The sequence below is a fragment of the Oryctolagus cuniculus genome, chromosome 14 (assembly GCF_964237555.1).
Source record: "Oryctolagus cuniculus chromosome 14, mOryCun1.1, whole genome shotgun sequence".
Taxonomy (NCBI): Eukaryota; Metazoa; Chordata; class Mammalia; order Lagomorpha; family Leporidae; genus Oryctolagus; species Oryctolagus cuniculus.
In genome coordinates, this window is record NC_091445.1 from 75,615,265 (window position 1) to 75,637,407 (window position 22,143).

Genomic DNA, 22,143 nt, shown 5'->3' on the forward strand with positions numbered 1-22,143 from the left:
GTGGAGACCTTGTGCAGTGCTCACTGCAAAGCTGCCTTCGCTCCAGACTCTATCACGTTCCATCTCTGTTATTTAAGGCAAGTCACTTAACCTCTTGAGCTTTAAAATCTGTCTCTGAAAGTAGAAATAAGAGCAACATATATTCGTTTTCCCTATTTCATTAGGTTCTTGGTTATTCTGGTTAAATGCATATTCTTTATACATTAGTTTTAAGAAAAAGTTAATGGGGCCAGCATGGTGGCACAGTGAGTTAAGCTGAGGCTTCTGATGCCAACATTCCATAGCTAGACTACCAGTTCAAGAGCCCTGGCTACTCTGCTTCTGATCCAGTTTCCTGTTAATGAGCCTGGAAAGGCAGCAGAAGATGTCCCAGGTACCTGGAATTCCTGGTTGATAGCTTTGGCTTGGTCCAAATCTAGCTGTTACAGCCTTTTGGAGAGTGAACCAGAGGATGGAAGAATTCATTCATTCATTCTCTCTCTCTCATATCCCTCTGTGTCACTCTGCCCTTCAAATAGATGAATCTTTAAACAAAAGTTAACAGAGCTGATGGGTGACAACTTTAATACTATTAAAGGCTATCAAGCCATGAGAACACCCTGTGATATAGCCAATATGCACTTTTTTTTTTTTTTTGGACAGGCAGAGTGGACAGTGAGAGAGAGAGAGACAGAGAGAAAGGTCTTCCTTTGCCGTTGGTTCACCCTCCAATGGCCACCGCAGCCGGCGCACTGCAGTCAGCACATCGTGCCGATCCGATGGCAGGAGCCAGGTACTTATCCTGGTCTCCCATGGGGTGCAGGGCCCAAGCACTTGGGCCATCCTCCACTGCACTTCCCTGGCCACAGCAGAGAGCTGGCCTGGAAGAGGGGCAACCGGGACAGAATCTGACACCCCGACCGGGACTAGAACCCGGTGTGCCGGCGCCGCAAGGCGGAGGATTAGCCTAGTGAGCCGTGGCGCTGGCCAATACGCACTCTTTCCAGGAAGTTTTCTCATTTGTCACTGTTTTTATACACTCTAGTAGCTAGGAAAGAGATATCACACTCCAATAATAAAAAAAAATAGGGGTAGGAAGTAATAGCCTATTTATCATAAACAGCCTACACAAGCCTTCAAAATCAGCAAAACCAACTTCTGGTTTTTGGCCCTTTTTAATCAAGTCTAAATGAGGCTGAGACTGATAAAAGATATTATGAGTGTATCATAAAATTTCAGTGCACAAGACTTCATTATTATAAAATCCTTAAAGTAATTCCATTAACATTATACTGCATATAATAAGAAAGCCATCTTGTGATTATATGCCTTCATCTACATCTTCTTTTTCTGGAATATTTAAATTTTTGTAACTTACTATTTTTTTTTGCCTCCATCATCACGATTTTGGGCCACAAAAGCAGTACATAAAGTGAATCAGCCAGGTTTGCAGGCAATGTGCCTGGCCTTTCCATCCCACTTCCTTTCTTGGCTAAAAAGCACAAGGCCACTGGGCATCATCATGGCAGGCAGGGCTGTGCTTACACACAGGGTTCTGATGATGGGGAGTTGCAAGGGGGCTTCCAAGCCAAGGGCAACAGTGCGACTCCCTGCTGGAAACAGAGAGACCCCTTCCACAAGGCAATGCTACCTGACAAAGGGCATTTGAGGGGGCCAAGGAGGGTTTCCTTTTACAGGCTGTATTATAACCCTGTAGTACTACTGTGGGGGGATGGGCAGGAAGACTAGGTAGCAATAGCTGAGCTGGAATATTATCTCACAATTTCTGTGTAGCCCTACATTGTAATTCCACCCTCTCCACCTGTCAAGCCAGTACACTCACTTTCCCATGATGCACCTGTGTCTCATCCAGGACCATACAGGAGGTGGTGCCATGATGGCAATGTAGAAGTTACGTCCCACATGGAGATGCCATGAAACTCCCAGACAGCCTCACACACACCAAACTCCACCCCATTTGCATACTCAGTTAAGGCACCACCCCTCACCTCATAAATGGCCCTGACACATGTGGAAATGCCCTTTTGCTTTTTGGATTCAGAATCTTGCCTAACGATCCCTTTCTGCCCTGCTCCTACTCTCTCTCCTTGTAGGCAGTTCTCTGGCAGGTATTTTTCCACATGGCGTTGTCCACACTCACACAAATGTATACTCACTCTGCTTTAAATAAATTCTGCTGTCACATGCACACTGTATTTTTGGCTGTGTTTTGAATTCTTATCTCTGTTCAGGGCAAAATCTTGGAATAAAAATTGAGATACTTATGTCCATAACAGTTTCTAAGTGACCTGGTGGATAGAAGATTCAACTTATGAACTCCTGGCACTGACTCAGCCTATAAAAGCACAAGATTTCCTGAAACAGGAAGAACAATGAAAAAAAAAAGTGATTAATCCCTGATTAATCCCCTTCAAAGCATCTAGCTTTGTTACAAGAGTGGCCTACGCCGCTTTGATTGATACGCAAAGTTAGACATACATTTTACATAGCACCCCAGTATACTGTATTTAAAAATCCAATATATGTATAACTGAACAAAAGTTACACTAAACAACCCTCACTTCACTAAACACAGTACTTTCTGGTACTTCCTGTTTATCTTTTAAACACTGGGCTAGACCTATAGGTTGCAACTGCAGTTTTTTGTTTTTTCTTTTAAGATTTATTTATTTATTTGAAAGACAGAGTTAGAGAGAGAGGCAGAAATAGAGAAAAAGGTCTTCAATCCACTAGCCCACTCCCCAGGTGGCCATAATGGCCGGAGCTGAGCCAATCCAAAGTCAGGAACCAGGAGCTCCCTCTGGGTCCCCCATGTGGGTGCAAGGACCCAAAGACTTGGGCCATCTTCTACTACTATCCCAGGCCATAGCAGAGAGCTGGATGGGAAGAGGACTAGAACTAGTGCCCATATGGAATGCTGGCTCGTCGGGCTGGGGCTTTAACCTGCTGTGCCACAGCGCCAGCCGCACAACCTGCAGTTTTAAAACATTGTTCTAGATCATTCTCATTGTGGATAGGCAGGGTGTGGACAATGTGCTCGGACTAGGGCCCAAATCCCACTTTCTTTCACTGACTAATTGACCTTGGTCAAGTGAATTAACCTGTCTGTGCCCCAAGTCTGTTATAATTTTTGTTTCAAGAAAGAGAACTTAATGAGAAACCATTTAATCATTTATAGGATACTTTTAGAACCAAGCCTGACTCATAGCAGGGGCCCAACAAGTGCTGGCTATTTCCCCAGCATTATCCCAAGAAAGTCAATGGAACAAAACTGGTCGATGCTCAGGGGCCCTTATGTCCAGAAATCAACTCTCACCAAGGAGCGCAATATCTACCATTCTCTTCCTTTCATCTGACTTTTCATGCCCTCAAACACATCACACTCATTAACTTTGCTCTTGACTATTCCTTTGTTGGGAATCCTCTTTCAATATTCAAATAAATGAATTATCCAGTCACCTAATCGCCCCTCAACCAAACCTTTATTCAGGAAAGAGTTAACACAGCTGGCTTAAGATTGCCTTTCCTACAAAGATCTGCTTGCCAGGTTGGCCCTTGGCTGGCATCTGGGAACTTGACTGTTAGAGAAGTTTGTATACCTATCTAAAACTTCCCCTAAATAATAAGGAAGGCTTGCTGTGTCTAAACTGTACAAACAATATGGTTTACACTGGATACCTGCTTTCCTTATGGAAGTCTCAGATTTTTCACCTGTAGGGCGAGGGTGCCTACGTGACCAGCCCCCAGTAAAAATTTGGAGCACTCATTACCTAATGAGCCTCCCTGGCAGACAATACTTTGCCTGCGTTGTCATGACTTGTTGCTGGAGGAGTTACGGGTGTCCTGGGTGACTTCACTGAGGAGGAACTCTTAGAGCCTGACCTAGATTCCTCTGGACCTTATCCCACGTGCCTTTTTCCTTTGATGATTTTGCTTCACTTCTTTCACCGCACTAAATCTCAGCCATGGATATGTTGAGTCCTAGGAGTTCTTGAAATCAGTGAACGTGAGGAAGGTCTTGGCAATCGCTGACATCTAGGCTCCTTATTAATGATCTCTCCTTACAGAAATCTTCCCGACAACTCCCTCTGCAGTATCACCAATCATCTATTCTCTTAAGACCTTTGCAGAAAAATAGAGCAAATCATCACTCTAAATATCACATGATTGTCTTGTGTTCCCTACTAAAGCATAAGGTTCATGAAGACTTTAGCTACTCGATATTTATGGAGCCTAGACACTCTGCCAGGCATGGGAGACAACATGGGGAAAAGAGAGATGACGTCCCTTCCAAATGGAGCTTACATTTCTGAGAGGAAACACACAAAAGATTCTTTGATTTGTTTAATATCAGAGAGTGATGGGGACTAAAAAGAAGAAAGCTAGATCTGCAGACAGAGGACAGGACAGTGCTATTTCTGCAGAGTGGCCAGGGAAGGCATCATCACGTCTAGAAAGAACATCACGTCTAGAAAGCTGGGCAGCCATAGTCCAACAGACTTCCCAAAGGAGCTGACACTCATTTTTTTTTTTTAAGATTTACTTATTTATCTGAAAGGCAGAGTTACACAGAAGAAGAGGCAGAGGCAGAGAGAGAGAGAGAGATCTTCCATCTTCTGGTTCACTTCCCAAATGGCCATAATGGCTGGAGTTGGGCTGATCCAAAGCCAGGAGCCAGGAGCTTCCTCTGGGTCTCCCACATCGGTGCAGGGGCCCAAGCACTTGGGCCATCTTCGACTGCTTTCCCAGGCCATAGCAGGGAGCTGTGTCATAAGAGGAGCAACCAGGTCTCGAACAAGTACTCATATGGAATGCCAGCACCGCAGGTGACGGCTTTATCTGCTACACTACAGTGCCAGCCCCAACACACTCATTCTTAAAGAGAGGTCCTCTAACTAATTCTGTACCTATGACTAGAAATTAATAAAATCCCCTTAGGCATTATTCACAATGGTCAACCACTTAAACCAAGGTAAAAAACAGGTTTGGTAAATGAGCCAACACACCCTGGCAGAAAAAGGTTCTCATTAACTAGTGCATCATGACCATTGCCTGCAACTGAAGAGACAGATCTTGGGATTTCTCCCATTTTAAAACAATCGAGTAAGCTCTACCCAAACTATTTTGACGTCTTTATGTAATTAGCTGGCTTGTACCACAGAAGTACCCAGTCACCTTCAGAGTTTAGACAGACTGACTTTAAAGCCAAAATTATTCATGTTTCTCAATCAAAAGAAGACAAATGGTTCATTCTTAAATGGAAAAACTCCACCTAGTCTAGACTGGAGTAAATCTATCCAATACAAAACACATCTCTACAGCTTCTCTGAGCAAGTCCAGCCTAACCAGAGAAGACCAGGCCAGTTCTACGCTCATAAAATCACAGGGCATTAGAATTGGCAGGAACTGAGAGACAACAAAATAAAACAACTCCCCTCCCGATGGTTTTGCTATTAAGGAACATAAAGCCCAGAGTGACTTTGCTGAAGTGTATGTGGGAAGTTTACAAGGCTTATACTCTGGTCTCCTCATTTTAACCCAAAACCTTCAAGGCAGACCACAAGATTTTTTTACAAAATAAATAAATGAATAAACCCAGAAAGAACCAGCATCGGGTGACACACCCATCCAAACTAGGACACTGCCCACTTCCTGGCTAGATCCAGGCTCTCCAGGGAATGAGGTAATGGTCCCTGCTTCCAGCTACTCTTGCTTTTTATCTTGAGGGAAAACACTCAAGGTTGGGAGCAGGCAGTCGGGGCAGACCACTGGAGCAATGCCACAAGTGCCTGAAGGAGACCATAGAACCCTAGACTGGAGAGAGGACAGAGACAAGGCCTAGGGTGTGCTTTTCTCTCTCACATTATGACGTTTCTGAACAGCCTAAGCTGCAGGGTCTATTTCACACAGTCAAGTGGTTATTAAGTTGATAGTGTACCTGATCTTCGAGGGCACCTCAGAACTGAAAGCCAGGCCTGAAACAGGGCTTCGAGTCCTTTCTCCAAGGAGCCCCAGGATTGACCACCTTATTCCTTGCTTTCCCAACTCCAGTCCTTCTCCCACACCTTTATGCATCAGGACCTCCTTATTCTTCCCCTGGATCCTCTCGCCCTGCAGTTCCTGGGCACACAGCAAAGCACCCAGATCCTCTAGAAGCCACCTTACATGGAACAAGAGGCACAATAGCCTTGGAGCATCCTTCACCTCACTAATAAAGAGAACCTTGACAATGCAGATGCACTGCAAGAGCTCAAGTCAGTCAGGAGGACCTGGAGAAAGCAATAGTGTGGTGTCCCACTCGAACAGATGTGGTTCAAGCCCACGCCTTCCCCTGGGATCGCTCGGTGCCTCAGTGTTCCTATTCTATAAATAAGGTTATTCATCAGAGCGGTTCCTTTCAGCAGTTGTGAAAATGACACTAGTTACAGAAGAGGTCCAGTACTAGATAAGCACACAATAAAAAATGAGCTTTGGGGGCCAGTGATGTGGCACAGCAGGTTAAGCCACCGCCTGCAGCACCAGCATCCCATATGATACCAGTTCAAGTCCCAGATACTCCACTTGCTATCCAGCTCCCTGCTAATGTGCCTGGGAAAGCAGCAGAAAAGGAAGTGCTTGGGGCCCTGCCACCCACGTGAGACCTGGATGAAGCTCCTGGCCTCTGACCCTGGCCTGGTATAGCCTCGGCTGATGCAACCATTTGGGGAAGGAACCAGCAGATGAAAGATCTCTCCTCTCTCTCTCTCTCTAACTCTGCCTTTCAAATAAATGAATATTTTTAAATAACTTTTATAACTGCGTTTAATAATAATTGACAGGGGAAAGTCTACACTCTAGTCAACAAATCACTTTGCAGAGTGAGCTCAGTGGGCATTGCTACAACAGGAGACTGTGTCGGGGAGAAAGGGAAAACACAGATGGAAACAGAGGGGGAAGAGACGAGTTTGAGCAGCTGGAACATACCTTCCCAGGTGTGTTCATCAGCTTTTCATAATACAACAAAATATTCTAGACAAGCTACTTATGAAGGAAAAGGAGGTTTGCTTGGCTCATGGTTTTGGAGGCTGAAAGTCCACGCACAGAAAGGATCCCGTGGAAAGCAGGAAAACAAAGGGAGAGAGAGAGCGTGAGAGCGAGCCTGGGTGGGCACAAAAGCTTTGTATAACACTCCCTTCTTAAGAACTACCTTCCAAGGGCATGCTCCCAGGGACCTCAGGATCTCCCACTCGCCCCACCTCCTAAAGGTTCCATCACCTCCCAACAGTGCCAGCCTGGGGACTAAGCCTTCAACACGTGGGCCTCTGGAGGACACTCAACATCCAAACCAATGTACCAAGCTACCCAGGTAATGACTATGAAGCAAACTAAAAAAATAAAGTGACACATTCCAAAAGCATAAACATTATTTATTTTTCATTTAAATTGTAGAGACTTAATAATGCACCAAGCTCTAAGATATTTAAAAACACTAAAAAGCCTATTCCTAGATACAAGTGTTTTGAATAAATTAAAACAAATGCTAAAAATCCTAGCAATTGTTAACAATGTAAAATTTGCTAGATAGATCTGCCCCTGGTGGGCTCCTAGGTATGCATGCACAATCATTTAATTGGTCCTGGGTATTTTATAAATTAACATGAAAGGTTTACTGCTTCATATTTCTTTGCTGTTCTTGCTCTCTTCCTGCTCCTCTCTGTCCCCTACCTGAACACCTCTCACCTAAGACCCATTTTCTGCTTGTGTTAACCATCATCCAGAGATGGTGTTATCTGCTGCGCCACTCCGTAGCTTGGTGGTCTAAATCCTTGCAACTTCAAGAATATCCTTCAAGATCTATTGGGTTGGGGCAGGCATTTGGTGCAGCTATTAAAAGGCTGTTTGGGACACTCATGTCCCATTTCAGAGTACTTGGTTTGAGTCCCAGCTACTCTACTTCTGATCCAGCTTCCTGCTAGTGCACAACTAGCAGATGTGGGAGGAAGCAGATGACAACTCAAGTACTTGGGTCTTGCCACCCATGTGGGACACCCATGTTGAGTTCCGAGCTTCTGGCTTTGGTCTGAACTAGCCCTGACTGTTGTGGGCATCTGGGGCATGAACCAGCAAATGGAAGATCCCTCTCTTTTTTTCTCTGCCTTTCAAATGAAGTAAAAATAGGTTAAAAATAATAAAATTTTAAAATATCTATTGGGTTATAATAGCACCAGCTTTAATCATAATTTTGTTAGTCAAAATGGTTTATTGTTAGATGCATCCTGGAAAAAAAAAACTTGGGGAAGGAATTTGGGTTATAGGATACTAGGATAGACATCAAGAGGCCCTACAGGTTGGCAGTTGGTGGGGCACCCACTTAGGACCGTGACCACTCCATTCCCCCAGGCCCTGGGGCTCAAACTACCAAGGTAGAGCACCCATAGCTGCTTCTTTCTCCATGGATGGAGCAGGCTCACAGAGCTGAAAGTGGATCCTCTGTACCCTGTGACTGTGGGAGCCTTGTGCACTATGACTGTGGGAATTCTGTGACTGCACAATAGGGTGTGAGGTGTAGCTGAGTCTCTGGGCAATCATAGTGTCTAGCTTCAGTGGCTCACAGCTCTCTGACTGCCTGGGCTAAGTCACTGCAGAGAGTCCCTTGTTCACACTGAGAACCACACAGACCCTTTGTGCGGTTCATGTGCCTGCACAGGTCGGGGCTGCAGCCACTGTGGGCTAACCCTGGGCATTGATCACCTTTAAGGAGAGTAGGTGAGGCTGTGATTATGCCAGCAGATGTGATCACATCCTCCCCATGCTGACAACAGAGAAGATCTACCATGCCCAGCTTGGGTGTCACCCTGGACTCCTGCATCACACTTGAGCACTGACCAGAGCTCCCTGGCCCCACCCAGCACACACCTCTGGATATCCACTGAAAGAGCAAACACTCCACTAAGCCACAGAGGCACAGTTCAAAGATAAAGGCCATCAGAGGAGAAAACCAATAAGTGTGTTCACAAATACCTAAAAATAAACATAGAAACATAAGAAACATGAACAAGAAAGATGATATGACTCCACAAAAGGAACACACTACTTCGATTTTAGAGTGTGAAGAAATGTCTGAAAGTGAATTCAAAAGAATGATCACAGAGTTACTCAGAAACACAGAGAAACATTCATGGGATAAAGAAATCCATACACAATATGGCTAAAAAATTCTACCAAGAGATAGAGATATTGAAGAGAAATCAAACTGAAATATTAGAAAAGAAGAATTCCATATGTCAAATAGAAAATACAATGGAAAGCCCAATAACAGATTTGGTGAGACAGAAGAAAGAACATCTTAACTAGAAGACAAATCCTTGGAAATAATCAGACAAAAAAAAAAAAAGAAGAAAAATTAGAAAACTGAAAATAATGTTTGAGATTTATGGGATACTATCAAACACCAAACATACGTGTCTCAGGAGTTCCTGAAGTTATAGAAACAGGGAATGGATTAGAAAGCCTATTCAGTGAAATAGTAACAGAAAACGTCCCTAATTTGGATAAAGCAAGGGACATCCAAGTACGGAAGCACATTAAACTCCTAATAGACATGATCAGAAAAGATTTTCAACACAACACTTTATAATCAAACTTCTAACAATAAAACATAAAGAAATGCCTGCCCCCATTTTATCATTTAATCCTCACAATTCTGCCTTGAGAGCAAATCTGCAGGCTAAACAACTTGTCCAAAGCGACACAGCTCATAGTGGAGAGCTAGAAGTCTACTCAGCTCTGTCCACTGCAGAACCCAGTCCCTTAACCATATGCTACCAGCCTAGCAGGAGTTGCCCACCTGCATAGACCTTCTTAACCTAACTTGAAAATTCCATACCTCAAGAGGTGCAATGCGAGTGCTACTTGTTCAAGAAATGCAGTATGAAGGTAATTCATCGTGGTTTTCTATTGTCTCCCAACAGTACCCAGCAGAATGTCCTGGTAACAACTATTATTTATTTAAAACCCGTGGGTACTTAACAACTGTATATGCATAGTTCTATGTCTTATTATTTACCAACAGAAAAAATAATTGGAAATAAAATTGGTAGCCTGAGGTTCTAATGATAAATCAAACTCATGAATCACTTACCTGGAGGATTTTATTGGCTGTTATTACTGGAGCTTCATCATTTATAGATTCAACAGTCACATAAAGAGTTTGGGGCAGACTCTGTTTTCCAAGCTCTGAGCTATTTACAAAGATGGTGAAATTGTCAAGGAGCTCCTCGCTGTCATCATGAACATAGTAAATCAGTTCATTTTCAACCTATAACAAACAACAGCAAAAATCACCAACTAGCCGAAATGTGATTTAACATATGCAAATTCTGGTGGATAGTATTGTTTTTCTTAAATGATGCTAAGCCATAGAAATAATAAGGAAGAATACAGCAAATGAGTGATGTGGTTTAAGACAGAGAATACAGGGCTGGAAATCAGAAGACCTGAGTTCAAATGCTATTTCTAAAACCAAAATGTCTTTGAAGTAAGATAATCCGGGCTTTTTTCCAAAGAAACAACACTCAATAACACTCAGACTCTACTTGTTTGTTAAGAATGGCTAATTCTTCAAGGCTGGTATTGTGGCATAGCAAGTAAAGCTGCTACCTATGATGCCAGCAGCCCATGTGGGTACTGGTTCACGTCCCAGCTATCCCACTTCCACTTCCAATCCAGCTCCCTGCTAATGTGACTAGGAAAGCAGCAGAAGATGGCTCAAGTGCTTGGACCCCTGCACTCACATGGGCGAACCGGATGAAGCTCCTGGCTCCTGGATTTGGCCTGGCCTAACCTCAGCCATTGTGGCCATTTGGGGAGTGAACCAGTAGATGAAAGACATCTCTCTCTCTCTCACTCTCTCTCTCCCCCCTTCCCTTCCTCCCCTATTTGTAACTTTGTTATTCAAATAAATAAAAATAAATCTTTTTAAAAAAAATGGCTAATTTTTTAAGTGACTGGTTGCTTTGTTGAGCAAATCCAAACTGTCAGACTCTGAAATTTCTACCCACTGCCTGGATTTCCTTGTAGGACAATTCAAACTATTTAGACTGAAACTTCTACCTACCATTTGGATTTCTCTTCTTTGGAGATGTATGGACCACAGCAACTGTTAAATTCCCACTGATTTCTCTTCTCTAAGTATGCATCAGTCTCTTAACTGTTCTTTGTATATAAGGTTATACCTGCTACCTCCTAATCCAGCTTCTTCTCCTTCAGAATACAATGGCTTTTTTGTGTAATTCTTAAAGGATGCAACCCTAACTAGCTAACACATATCTCCTGTGGAAAGACAATCACGAAATACATTGTAATCAAATTATTCTATCAAAGCAGATCTTCACTGTAAGAACCCACAGGCAAATATTTACTTTTTATCCTGGCTAGATTTAATCTGTTCCATTTTTTAACTCTAAAATAATCATCCAATGACTTAGCTATTCCCCTTGGACCTGTAATAACCACAAATTTGATAAGAATGCCTTTCATGTCTTTCAGACTATAATAGGAACACTAATGAAAGTGGGACCCAAATCAGAGACCAAGGGAATTTTAAAGCCAGCAGAGAACTTGGCTTTAGTGAGTCTGTGACCCAAACGTACAATGGCAGAGAACTTCCAAACCCCGAAAGGAGTCACTGGACTTCTGAAAGAGTCCCTAGAGTTGTGTTTGTTTTCATAAAATACAGCCAAAATTTCTAACAGCTCAGCTTCGCCCATTCCTGTGGCGCACTTCCTTTGAGCAAAGCCTTTTGATCTCAGAGGTGTTTCAGACAAGCGTTGCAAAGTTCAGGGAGGGTCTCAGGGGGGCGCGGCGACCACTCGGCACAGGTGCTGTGACAGTTCCTTTGGAGTTCCGGAGGCAGAAGACTCCCAGGTCAGAGGCCTGACCACGTGTTCTTGGAACATGCTGTTTCAGCTGTTTGGAAACAGAGAAGACGGTGCTGCTCAGGGAGCAGGGGAGCTGTAAGCTAACGCTGAAGGGGAGCGGGCCATTCAACAGTGGCTGCCTCCAGACCATTTCCCAGGACACATCCGTGTTTCCTCTCTGCAGTGGTACTTTCCCAAATCACTGACTTCATGGTATTCATCCGAAAGCAAGAGGACGTATGGGGAGGATCTGCCCAGGCCTTGGCTTTCAAAACTATAAAAACTTCTGCCTACCTGACATTAAGGGATCCAACAAACTTTGAGAAAATCTTGACAGATTACAAAGTATTTGGTCACTGTTACCAGTGCTGTTCAGGGGCATTTGGCGTTGCTCCTCTCTGATCACTTCCTCTGATCCCCCATTGCTCCCCGTCTTACTCCTTTCTTGGGGTCAAAGGTGAAGTCTCAGGCCCTGCCCTAATGTGATCTAACCTCATCTGCTGCTCTCCCCACCACGCATGATCCCACCACACTGAACAACGTACTGCCGCTCAGACAGGCCAGGCGTGCTCCCCACGTGGAGCTGCTACCCTGTTCTTTGCCCTGCCTGAATGCTGTTCCCCACATCCACTCCACCCATCACTCAGCCATCACCCCGCCAGGTGTCTGATCAAATGCTGCCTTCTCAGTGGGGGCCTTGCCTGACCACACTATTAGAAATTTCACATTAACGTGCATGCATGCACACACACACACACACACACACACTAAAGCCCCAGCACTTCCTGCGTCACTTTTCCACTTTATATCTCTCCACAGCATTACCCTTCCTTAAGCACGCCATTCGTTTCACACATTTGGATTATTTATTGCCTCTCTCCCATCACGATGAATCTCCATAATGGAAGGATGATTTCCTACTTAGTTCACTACCTTATTTCCACTACCTAGAACTGGCGCCGGCACACCGAGTTCTAGTCCCGGTCAGGGTGCCGGATTCTGTCCCAGTTGCTTCTCTTCCAGGCCCGGGGGTGCAGTGGAGGATGGCCCAAGTCCTTGGGCCCTGCACCCGCATGGGAGACCAGGAAGAAGCACCTGGCTCCTGGCTTCGGATCAGCGCAGCGTGCCGGCCGCAGTGGGCCATTGGAGGGTGAACCAACGGAAAAGGAAGACCTTTCTCTCTGTCTCTCTCTCTCACTGTCCACTCTGCCTGTCAAAAACAAAAAAAAAGTAACAACTACTGCTAAATAGATGAAGGCCAAATGTGCCCAGGGATTCCTCTTACCCAAGCCATTCAGGGCTACAGCCTCCAGAATTTAAGGGTCTCGGTCACTGTATGTGAAATGACAATGTCTCAAAACCTGGAGGCCTTGGGAGTCACAAAGAGGCATTGTCACGTGGAAAGTGACCCTGACTCTTCTCTGTGAAGGAGGTTACATCTATCACATGGGTGCTACAGGAAATACATGTATCTTGGCACACAGATTAAACACACAGTTAGTATAAAACACAAACAATAACCCAATTCACTGAGATTTGACTAAGACAAGACCACAGTGTAATACTCAGAAGACAGGACCACAGTTTAGTACCAACCTCTCACCTAGCATACATGAGTGAAAATGTACTCGACACAGCAGGTGGTTGTCTTGGATGGGTTGGCCTGGCCTTTGAGGAAGAATACATGACTGAGAGATGCCCGCATGGAATCACTAAAGAATCATACTTCCTGAGTTCCCAGCTGAGAAGTGCTGAAGTCTGAAGGTCTTTTCCAACCCTTGGCATTCTGTTTCTCCCCATGATTCTCTAATGCCACCTGCTCAAGTCCAGCCACCGTGACAGGTAACTCAGGCAACATCTTCTGTGGATACAGGTGAGAATTCCCCCAAAGTATAGCCCCACGCCTTCCTCACTCCTCAGCCTCAAGCACGTCTTCCCATCCCGGAGAATGCCCCTAGGCCCTTGGCCATACTGCTCCCTATCTTTGCCATTGCTTTTTTCTGTTTCCTCTTCCTGGTATTTCCCTGCTCTCTTTCTCTCTCAAAGTCTAGCTTAAACACTCTTCACCCTAGGAAGGCTGCCTTATGCTCTTTAATCACAATCATATATATCAGAGCACCATTGTCAAAACACCGTGTGAGAAGCGAGAGGAGTACACTTTACATTACAGCTGATGATCCTGCTTCTTCCACAGCATTTCTTGAGAGCAAGGAATGTATTTTTTTTAAAGATTTATTTTATTTATTTGAAAGGCAGAGTTATGGCCTGGGATAAAGAGGAGACAGAGATATTCATCCCTGGTCCATTCCTCAAATGGCCACAAAGGCCAAGGCTGGGCTGGGCCAAAGCCCAGAGCCAGGAGTTTCATCCAGGTCTCCCACATGAGTGCAGGGGCCCAAGGACTTGGACCATCTTCTGCTGCTTTCCCAGGTGCATTAGCAGGGAGCTGGATAAGTAGAACAGCCAAGACTTGAACCAGCACCCATAGGAGATGCTGATGTCATGGCTGACAGCTTTATCCCCTACACCACAACTCCAGCCCCTAGGGTGAGGAATGTTTGACTTGCCAGGGTAACTCCACCCAATAACTCCAAACAACTACTTTTAATAGATTGATCCAATCAGTGCATGCACTGAAAAAAAAATTTTTTTTTTTTGACAGGAAGAGTGGACAGTGAGAGAGAGAGACAGAGAGAAAGGTCTTCCTTTTCTGTTGGTTCACCCTCCAATGGCCGCCGCAGCCGGTGCATTGCGCTGATCCGAAGCCAGGAGCCAGGTGCTTTTCCTGGTCTCCCATGCTGGTGCAGGGCCCAAGGGCTTGGGCCATCCTCCACTGCACTCCCTGGCCACAGCAGAGAGCTGGCCTGGAAGAGGGGCAACCGGGACAGAATCCGATGCCCCGACCAGGACTAGAACCCCGTATGCCGGCGCCGCAAGGCGGAGGATTAGCCTATTGAGCCACGGCGCCAGTGCACTGAAATTCTTAGAAACAAAATTAAACAGGCTACATGTGTGTCCTCAGCTGACCAGAAAAATATATTCAAATATAGGAGGTGGAGGTTAACAGTTTCCAACCTGAAGAATATGTATTCTAGGGGCTTAGGAAGGGAGTGATGAGAATCTGCAAGCTACTTTCCAAAACTGGAAAAAATATGAAAATTATTCTTGTATTCAAAAGACAGCAGTGTCTGACAATGATATCATTCTGACCCAAGGCAAAGAAAGCTGACGGTATCTGAGGGTTAGCACTGGTTATACTGATGGGATGCCAGACTGGCAGACAATCCACCTCCCTGATTGTAGGGACTGGTCCATTTCTGGCTATTAATACCCCCTATGCTTAGCACAGAGGATGAGAGAGTCTGCCAGCATCTATAAGTTGCATGACAGAAAAAAAAGAAAGAAAAAAACCCTCCATCAATGATGAGAGCATGAAGTGGGTTTGGTATCTGGGTGCTATCCTGAGATCCCTGAGAGGGACAGTGACAATGTGTTACTCATCTAGAATTAAGAAGTCAGGGTGGTGGAGGAAACCCATGGCCTGTAAGCAGAAAGACTACAAATGTTTAATCTGAAGAAGACAAAAGTCCAAGGGAATTTGACAGCCTTTCCCTTCAAATATTTAAAGAGTTTTCATAAAAGAAGGTATGATTTGTTCTGTGGGTAACCACAACTAGAAGTCTCCAAGTAGCATATTTCAGCTCAGTCTAAAAAAACCTCTAACAATCACAGTGTATTTAAACTAGAAGGGCCCATCTCTAAAAGGAGTTAAGTCTCCATCACTGAGGACATCTAAGCAATGGCTGGCTGAGTTCTCTGTAGAGGTTCCAGCACCTGATGAGTGGTTGGACTAGAAACCTTCCAAGATCCCCCACTTCGCAAAAGTCATAAGCCTAAGTGATAGGTAGCCAATTTTTCTTTCTCTTACCTAACACACCCCAACATATCAGCTGAAAGTTATTACCTGTTTCCTCGTAAATTTCATTAGCTTTATTCTTGGTAAATCGGAACTTTCAATATAACCATGCTTTGGTGGTTCAAGTAGGACAAATTCACAGTCAAGTCCCTCAAAATATTGGCTCGGAATTTTGAGATGGTCTTGCAGGAGTGCTTTGGAGCCACCTTCTTGAACGGTGAAGTTCCGCACCTCCAGGGGAATCCACTTAGGGACAATGTCCACCAGGATCTCCACTGCGCTCACAACTTGGGAACCAGTCATCACATCCAGGGAGAAACGGTCTTGTTGTTGGCCAGGCACTGTCTGTATATAGAGGATATGGCCAGCATTGACATCCTGCTGTGTGAAAACCAAGGGGGACCGCTCTTCTGTGTTCAAGCTGCCTTCTTGTGCTATGGACTTTTGGAGGAATCCATGCATGGGTGGAGTTCTGACGATGAACATTGCCTCTGAAGGAAAATTATCTTCATTCCCAGCCTTGAGTCCACACACACAACAACAGACACAAAAAGAGGAACACATTCATAAATGTGGGAGTCAATACTGTTGATGAGCCTAAATCCTTTCTATTAACGTCCACAAAAGACTTAAGGTACAACCCGGGGTTGATATGCAGTTTGAGCCAGGATCTCTTTTGGTGCCCATCCCAATATTTTAAACATGAGCCCAAGTCACAGAAGAATAACAGTCAACAACAACTGAGTAGCTTCTAATGTATTAACAAAGCATTGTTCACAGCAGCAAAATACCCAGGACTCAGGAAATTGGGAGTGACAGAAATTAAATGGTAAAAGGAAAAGGAATAAAAGATGGTAGAAGCAGCAGCAGTTGAGTCATTAAAATGGCAAGTTCTTAAAGGGGAGCTTTTTCCTCCCCAATTTAACTAGCTCAGCATTTTCCATACTTATTTACTTTATGGATTCAGCAAAATCCACCTCAAAACCGACTGCTTCTGCTTTATAGTCACTGAATTGTGCATGCCCCCTTGTGGTGAAACTTAAATATAAACTCTAAGTTCTTGAAAAAATATTGAGAAAAGCTGGTGGGCTCCACATTTCCTTAATCAAACCACATTATTTACTAAACCCACTCTAATTTGAATTCTTTTCCACTGGAAGCTATTTCTTGCATTTAGTAAACAAGCAAATTTGTTTGAGGTCCTGAGGGTAGATTCTGAATAGACTGCATTTGTAGCCAATTCTCAAAAATTAGAGCTTACACATCCCATATCCTATAGAGAATCATTCTAAAAAGAACACCCTCTTCTCGTTCTGACTAACAGGACTTTGCTGGAAGCCTCCAAGTAGGAGCCCTAGGAGACCAGGCAGCTCTGGTCTCATGTCTGGCATTCCACTGTTCTAGGCTGAGCATTCCTTATATTCCATTTCCAATTGTAAGAAAAATGGTAGTATCATCACTTCTCAGCCTTTTGGCTAAGATCAAGTATAGAAAATTGGTGTCAAAATCATTATCTTCTCAATAGCATTTATATTTTTCTTTAAAAAAAAATCACTCCTGATATCAAGAGAGCTTTCAGAAGCAAACACATAACTTGTGAGTTCTGGGAGAGAAAGCACTTGATATGTAGGACAAACCTACCTGGAACTTTCCTCTACTCAGTTTTACTGGTTTCCCTTCTTCGACTACAAGGGTCTTTCTCTGCAGAATGTGGGTGTGATGTTGGTAGCCATCCAAGCATACTTGAACATAAACTTCCACTTCTAAGTAGACATCTTTGACTTTCACTGTCAGGTTGAACACATCGAAGTCACCACTGCCATCATGCCTATAAATCACATATCCTTGCTTCAAGTCATGCTGGGAAAATGAGTGGGACACAGTCTTGTTGACTAGGACTCTGCCATGCTTTGGGGGCTGCACGATGTGAAATTTAATCTCGTGGTCCGTCCTGACATCCTGGTTTGTGGTGACACTCAGGTTGGCTGTTGTGACACTGCCCTCTTGTCCTCTCTGCACAAGTAGCCCTGTGTTGTTGGCCACCTGCACATAAGGGTCTGATGCACTGACCTCGAGAAGGGACGATGTATAATGGACACCATCTGTCACAAATAGCACGAAGCGAGCCGAGTCTGCACCCCAGTGTTTGAAGAGCACATGCCCTTCCCACAGGTCCTCTTGCCTGAACTTGTAGAGTTTCTGAGTGGGGTCACTGGCTTGTACCAAATCCCCATTTGGGATGCCTCGCCGAGTGTACAGCAACTGCCTGTCATCAAAATCTAAGTCAGGGTCATGGTAACAGAGATCCTCCTGGGTCAACAAGCGCTGGCCATTCCGCACAACATGAAAAACCTTATCCACCACACGCACCGGTTTCTCATCATTCTTTAACTCAACAGAGATGGTGACTTGGATTTCTGTGGACAAAGGCTCTAGGTCAAGATCCCTGACCACTTCCTCTTGGTCTGGGCCTTTGGTGGAAGCCACAATGAAGAATTCATCATACTGGGTCTCAGAGTCATCATGAACATACATCAGCCGTTCACCCACAATGTCTTGATCAGTGAAAGCAGTGACATTGTCACTGTTTTCTAGAGAATCTGTAAAGCTAATTAGTTTCAATTTCCCATGCTGAGGACTCTTGGTGATTTTATATTGGAAGATTTGATTGTCTAAGGTTTGAACAAATAATTCTGATTTTGTAATTACTTTCCCTTCTCCTTCTTTTACAAGTAATTCTTTGTTGGTTAAAATAATGTGCACCTTATCTGCTTTAAAGTTTATTCTGAAGGTGTAATCTTTTGATTCTATGTGTTTTGCAATAATCAAAAACCTAAAATTGTCTTGTGAATCTTCCTTTGGCCTCTCCTGAGGTTCATAACTTATCTTAGCATCTGTAATATCTCTTTGGCTGAAGATTGAGTTTGTCTTCAGAACTTTATTGCCAAGTAGCAATTTCCCTTTCGTAGGTGGGGTTAGTAACTTAAAATGTAGTCCCTCCTCAGCTACTTCCACGCCCTCTGTTGTAGCCCGCAAATGATCCGAATTCAATACTTGCTTGTTTTTTTGAGTGATCTCTAGAGGAACATTTTTCAGCAGCATAAACTTCAGCCATTGAATGGTCACAGGAAACATCAGATGCTCTTCATTAACTTTCCCTTCCACATTCACTTTAAATTTAAAGTAATCCGTAACATTTTCAAGCTGCAATTCTTTGACTGTACTCCAATAGCGGACCCGACTCCGATCAATGGCATGCTGAGAAAAGGTACTAACCTGTTTCCATTCCCCATTTGATCCCTGCCGCTGAACCTGGCCAAACTGAGGTGGGCGAGTGATCTCGTAGCGGGTCTGCATCTCAGGCAGTTGACCGTTAACCACCACTGACAAGTTACTCCGTGTAATCAGGACAGTGCCACCCTGTTGCACAACCACACCAGTTCTATTGGCTACTTCAAAGTCCCAAGGAACAGCCATCACCCGCAACACCACTGTATTGCTCACCAGCTCTCCATCACTTGCTCTCAGAACAATCCGAGAGTTTCGATGGCCCCTGTGCACGTAGAAAACATTGCCATCTCTTAAATCTTTCTGTGTAAAACCACTAATGGCTTTCCCACGATCACGGGCATTTTCTAAAAATCCAGCATCTGAATTGAAGTTACCAAGAACTGAAAAACTGAGACTCAGAGAGTCAGTGTCAGGGTCTGACACGTGTATTACATCAGGGGTCACTCGTTTCCTAGAATTTTCAAACAGGAGAAGCAAGTTTCCTTCTGGGAGCTTAAGGTACGGGGGGTCATTTACTGGTAGGACAGTAATGTGAAACACATGTGCAGCATGATCTTGCAGATACAATGGCATTTCCTTCTTGCTTTTGGAAGAGATGGAAAATGTGAAATGATCTGTAGATTCTTCTGAGCCATCATGGACATACCAAACTTTTCCTTGCCACAAATCTAACAGAGTAAAAGCCTTCTCCACATTCTTCTCAGGTGAAACATCTAATTGAAAGAACCCATGAGTGGGCATTTCCTCTATCTTGAAGAGTACTTGAGAATGATGGAGACCCAAATCTTCAAACTCCACGTTCAACCTGATATGCTTTTGTTCCAGTAAGGCTCGTCCACCTTCTTGGACCTCTAAGTTACTCAAAACCAAGAAATGGCTTATTTCATCTTGAAGGGAAGGTTTGATAGTTTCAGGGATGCCAGTGGAACAGGAAACTTCTGACTGCAGCAGGTTTTCCACTGTTGTTAGGGAAGGGTTTATGCTACTTTTACACCCAGCTGAAATATCTTTGGAAACAAGGGCGTCCCTTAAGGCTCTCTTTTCTGAGTTGACTTCCAAGCCTCTTAAGCACCCTTTAAAAGAGATTCCCCGAGCAGATTTCCTGGGTACGGAGGCAAGTTCTAACCTCTTTGCTTCTTCCCGCATTCGGTTATCAAGACCTCCCAGGAAGAGGGGGCCCTCAGATACAAATGGTTTGCTTTGCAAAGGCAGCAAAGTCCTTTCTCCTTGCTTATCTACAATGAGGTCTAGATATCTTCCCATAAATTTGAGCTGAATAACATGCCACTTGTTGTCATTAACTACACAAGAAGAAGAAAGCTGTGCTTTACTCGTACCCCTTCCAACATGAGCCTTCAGTAGGCCTTCATGTATTTCCAAAGCAACAAAATCTCCCTCTCTGCCTGACTGAAATAAAAGCAAGGCTTGCTGAGTTCCACTTTGCAAAGCAAATTCCAATAATCCTTTCCTTTGCACCTTCCATTCTGTAAAAGTGACATAGGATCTGGAGCTAAAGAAATTGATGGCTTCGTCCTGTCCTGCAAAAAACTCATCACTGCATCCTAGTGACACCTCATAGACCTTCTTGAAACCAGGGTAAGATCTAAGGGACTTAAGGATCTCCCTCTTGTTAAATATTACATCCTCCATACAGCCACGGAAGTTGGGGAACTCTCCATCAATGTAAGGAACATTGAGTCCCCCATGGCCTCCTATGTAGATTCCGTGTTGAAAGCTCAGCCTAGGCATCCCACCAGCTATTTGCTCAGTTGTCTTGTAATGTTTGTCAATGATCAAGGAAATATTATCCTTAACACAGTACAGTTCCACAAAATGCCAAACCAAGTCATCCATGTGAAGTCTTTGTTCAGAAAGGAGCACTTGTTCACCTGCACCCAAATTTACTTTCACCTGAAAGAGAAAGAATCATAATTAGTTAACCTAATCTCATAGTGTTTTGGGGGGGGATATTTTTACATGAAAACCCTTCCCACATATTCAGATGGAATATTTTTATATTTATTTTTAATTGTAGATTAACATATAATACTTGAACATTTTTAAGGGTCCAATATAACATTTTAACACACATACATAGTTTAAGCCAACCATATCATGCAACTGGTCTTATATTGAAGTCGGAAAATCTTAGATTCAGAATATTTAAGACAAGCTGGTAACACTGGAAAAGATCCCAACCTATACAGATGGCATATCATTTTACTGTAATGAAACAACTGTCACTAACTATATAGCTATTTTGTTCCCTTTCATTCTTACTGTTTTTCTCTCCAGTAATCAAATGCTTATATGTTTCAAAGATGTTTAAAAATCATACCCGTAACGTTCCTGATAGAAGTTCTAGTATACAATAGTCACTTTTCCCAGCTGCAAGAAAAAGCAATCCCTGTGGTTTGCTGGTTTGAAATTTGAACTGAAGAGATAGCTCAGAGGAACTTTCTAGGATGTTGAGCTCTACATAGCTTTCGCCATAAAATGAAGCTGGGGGGGAAATAAGAAATGAGTATAAGTTAGTAAATCTTACTACACAGTGACTATTCTACTTTATATTATCTTCCCCCAAAGAGACTGACTCTGATGAAGAAAGCTGCCTTGCTAAGCTCACACCTGCTTCCAAGGATGGACCACAGATCCAGCACAAGTGTATAAGGCTCAGTATACTCTCACCCAATTAAGGAACAGCTCTTCCTCATCCAGAATTCTCAAGAGGTTTCACTAAGACTGAATTGCAGCTCAACTTCTCCATCCACCCAAGACCGCTACCAAGACCACAGGATCCATGGTTCCTAGTACATAATATACCACCAAAGTCCCAGGTCCATTAGAGTGCTGGAATGGCCTGATGAAGATATATGAAATCACCAAGCCAGAGGCAATACCTTATCCCTACAGGGTTCTATCCTCCAGGACACAAGGTATCTTTAAATCAAAGATCTTTTCACAATGCTATGTCTCTAGGAGGTATATGAGAACCAAGGGGCTAGGTCAAGATGACCTCATTTTCCACTCTCAGTGACC

At 43.9% G+C, this 22,143-nt stretch overlaps 1 protein-coding gene across 1 annotated transcript in view; it reads right to left on the reverse strand.

The window, feature by feature from the left end:
• LOC100345682 (chondroitin sulfate proteoglycan 4) overlaps positions 1-22,143 on the reverse strand; it is a 79,542-nt gene that overhangs the window by 49,241 nt on the left and 8,158 nt on the right. Inside the window, exons 2-5 of the mRNA XM_008262205.4 lie at positions 21,443-21,606; positions 17,455-21,015; positions 15,862-16,332; positions 10,121-10,297 (exon numbers count right to left, since the gene is read on the reverse strand). Of these exons, the coding sequence (XP_008260427.3) occupies positions 10,121-10,297; positions 15,862-16,332; positions 17,455-21,015; positions 21,443-21,606 (4,373 nt within the window). The remainder of the gene's footprint in view (positions 1-10,120; positions 10,298-15,861; positions 16,333-17,454; positions 21,016-21,442; positions 21,607-22,143) is intronic.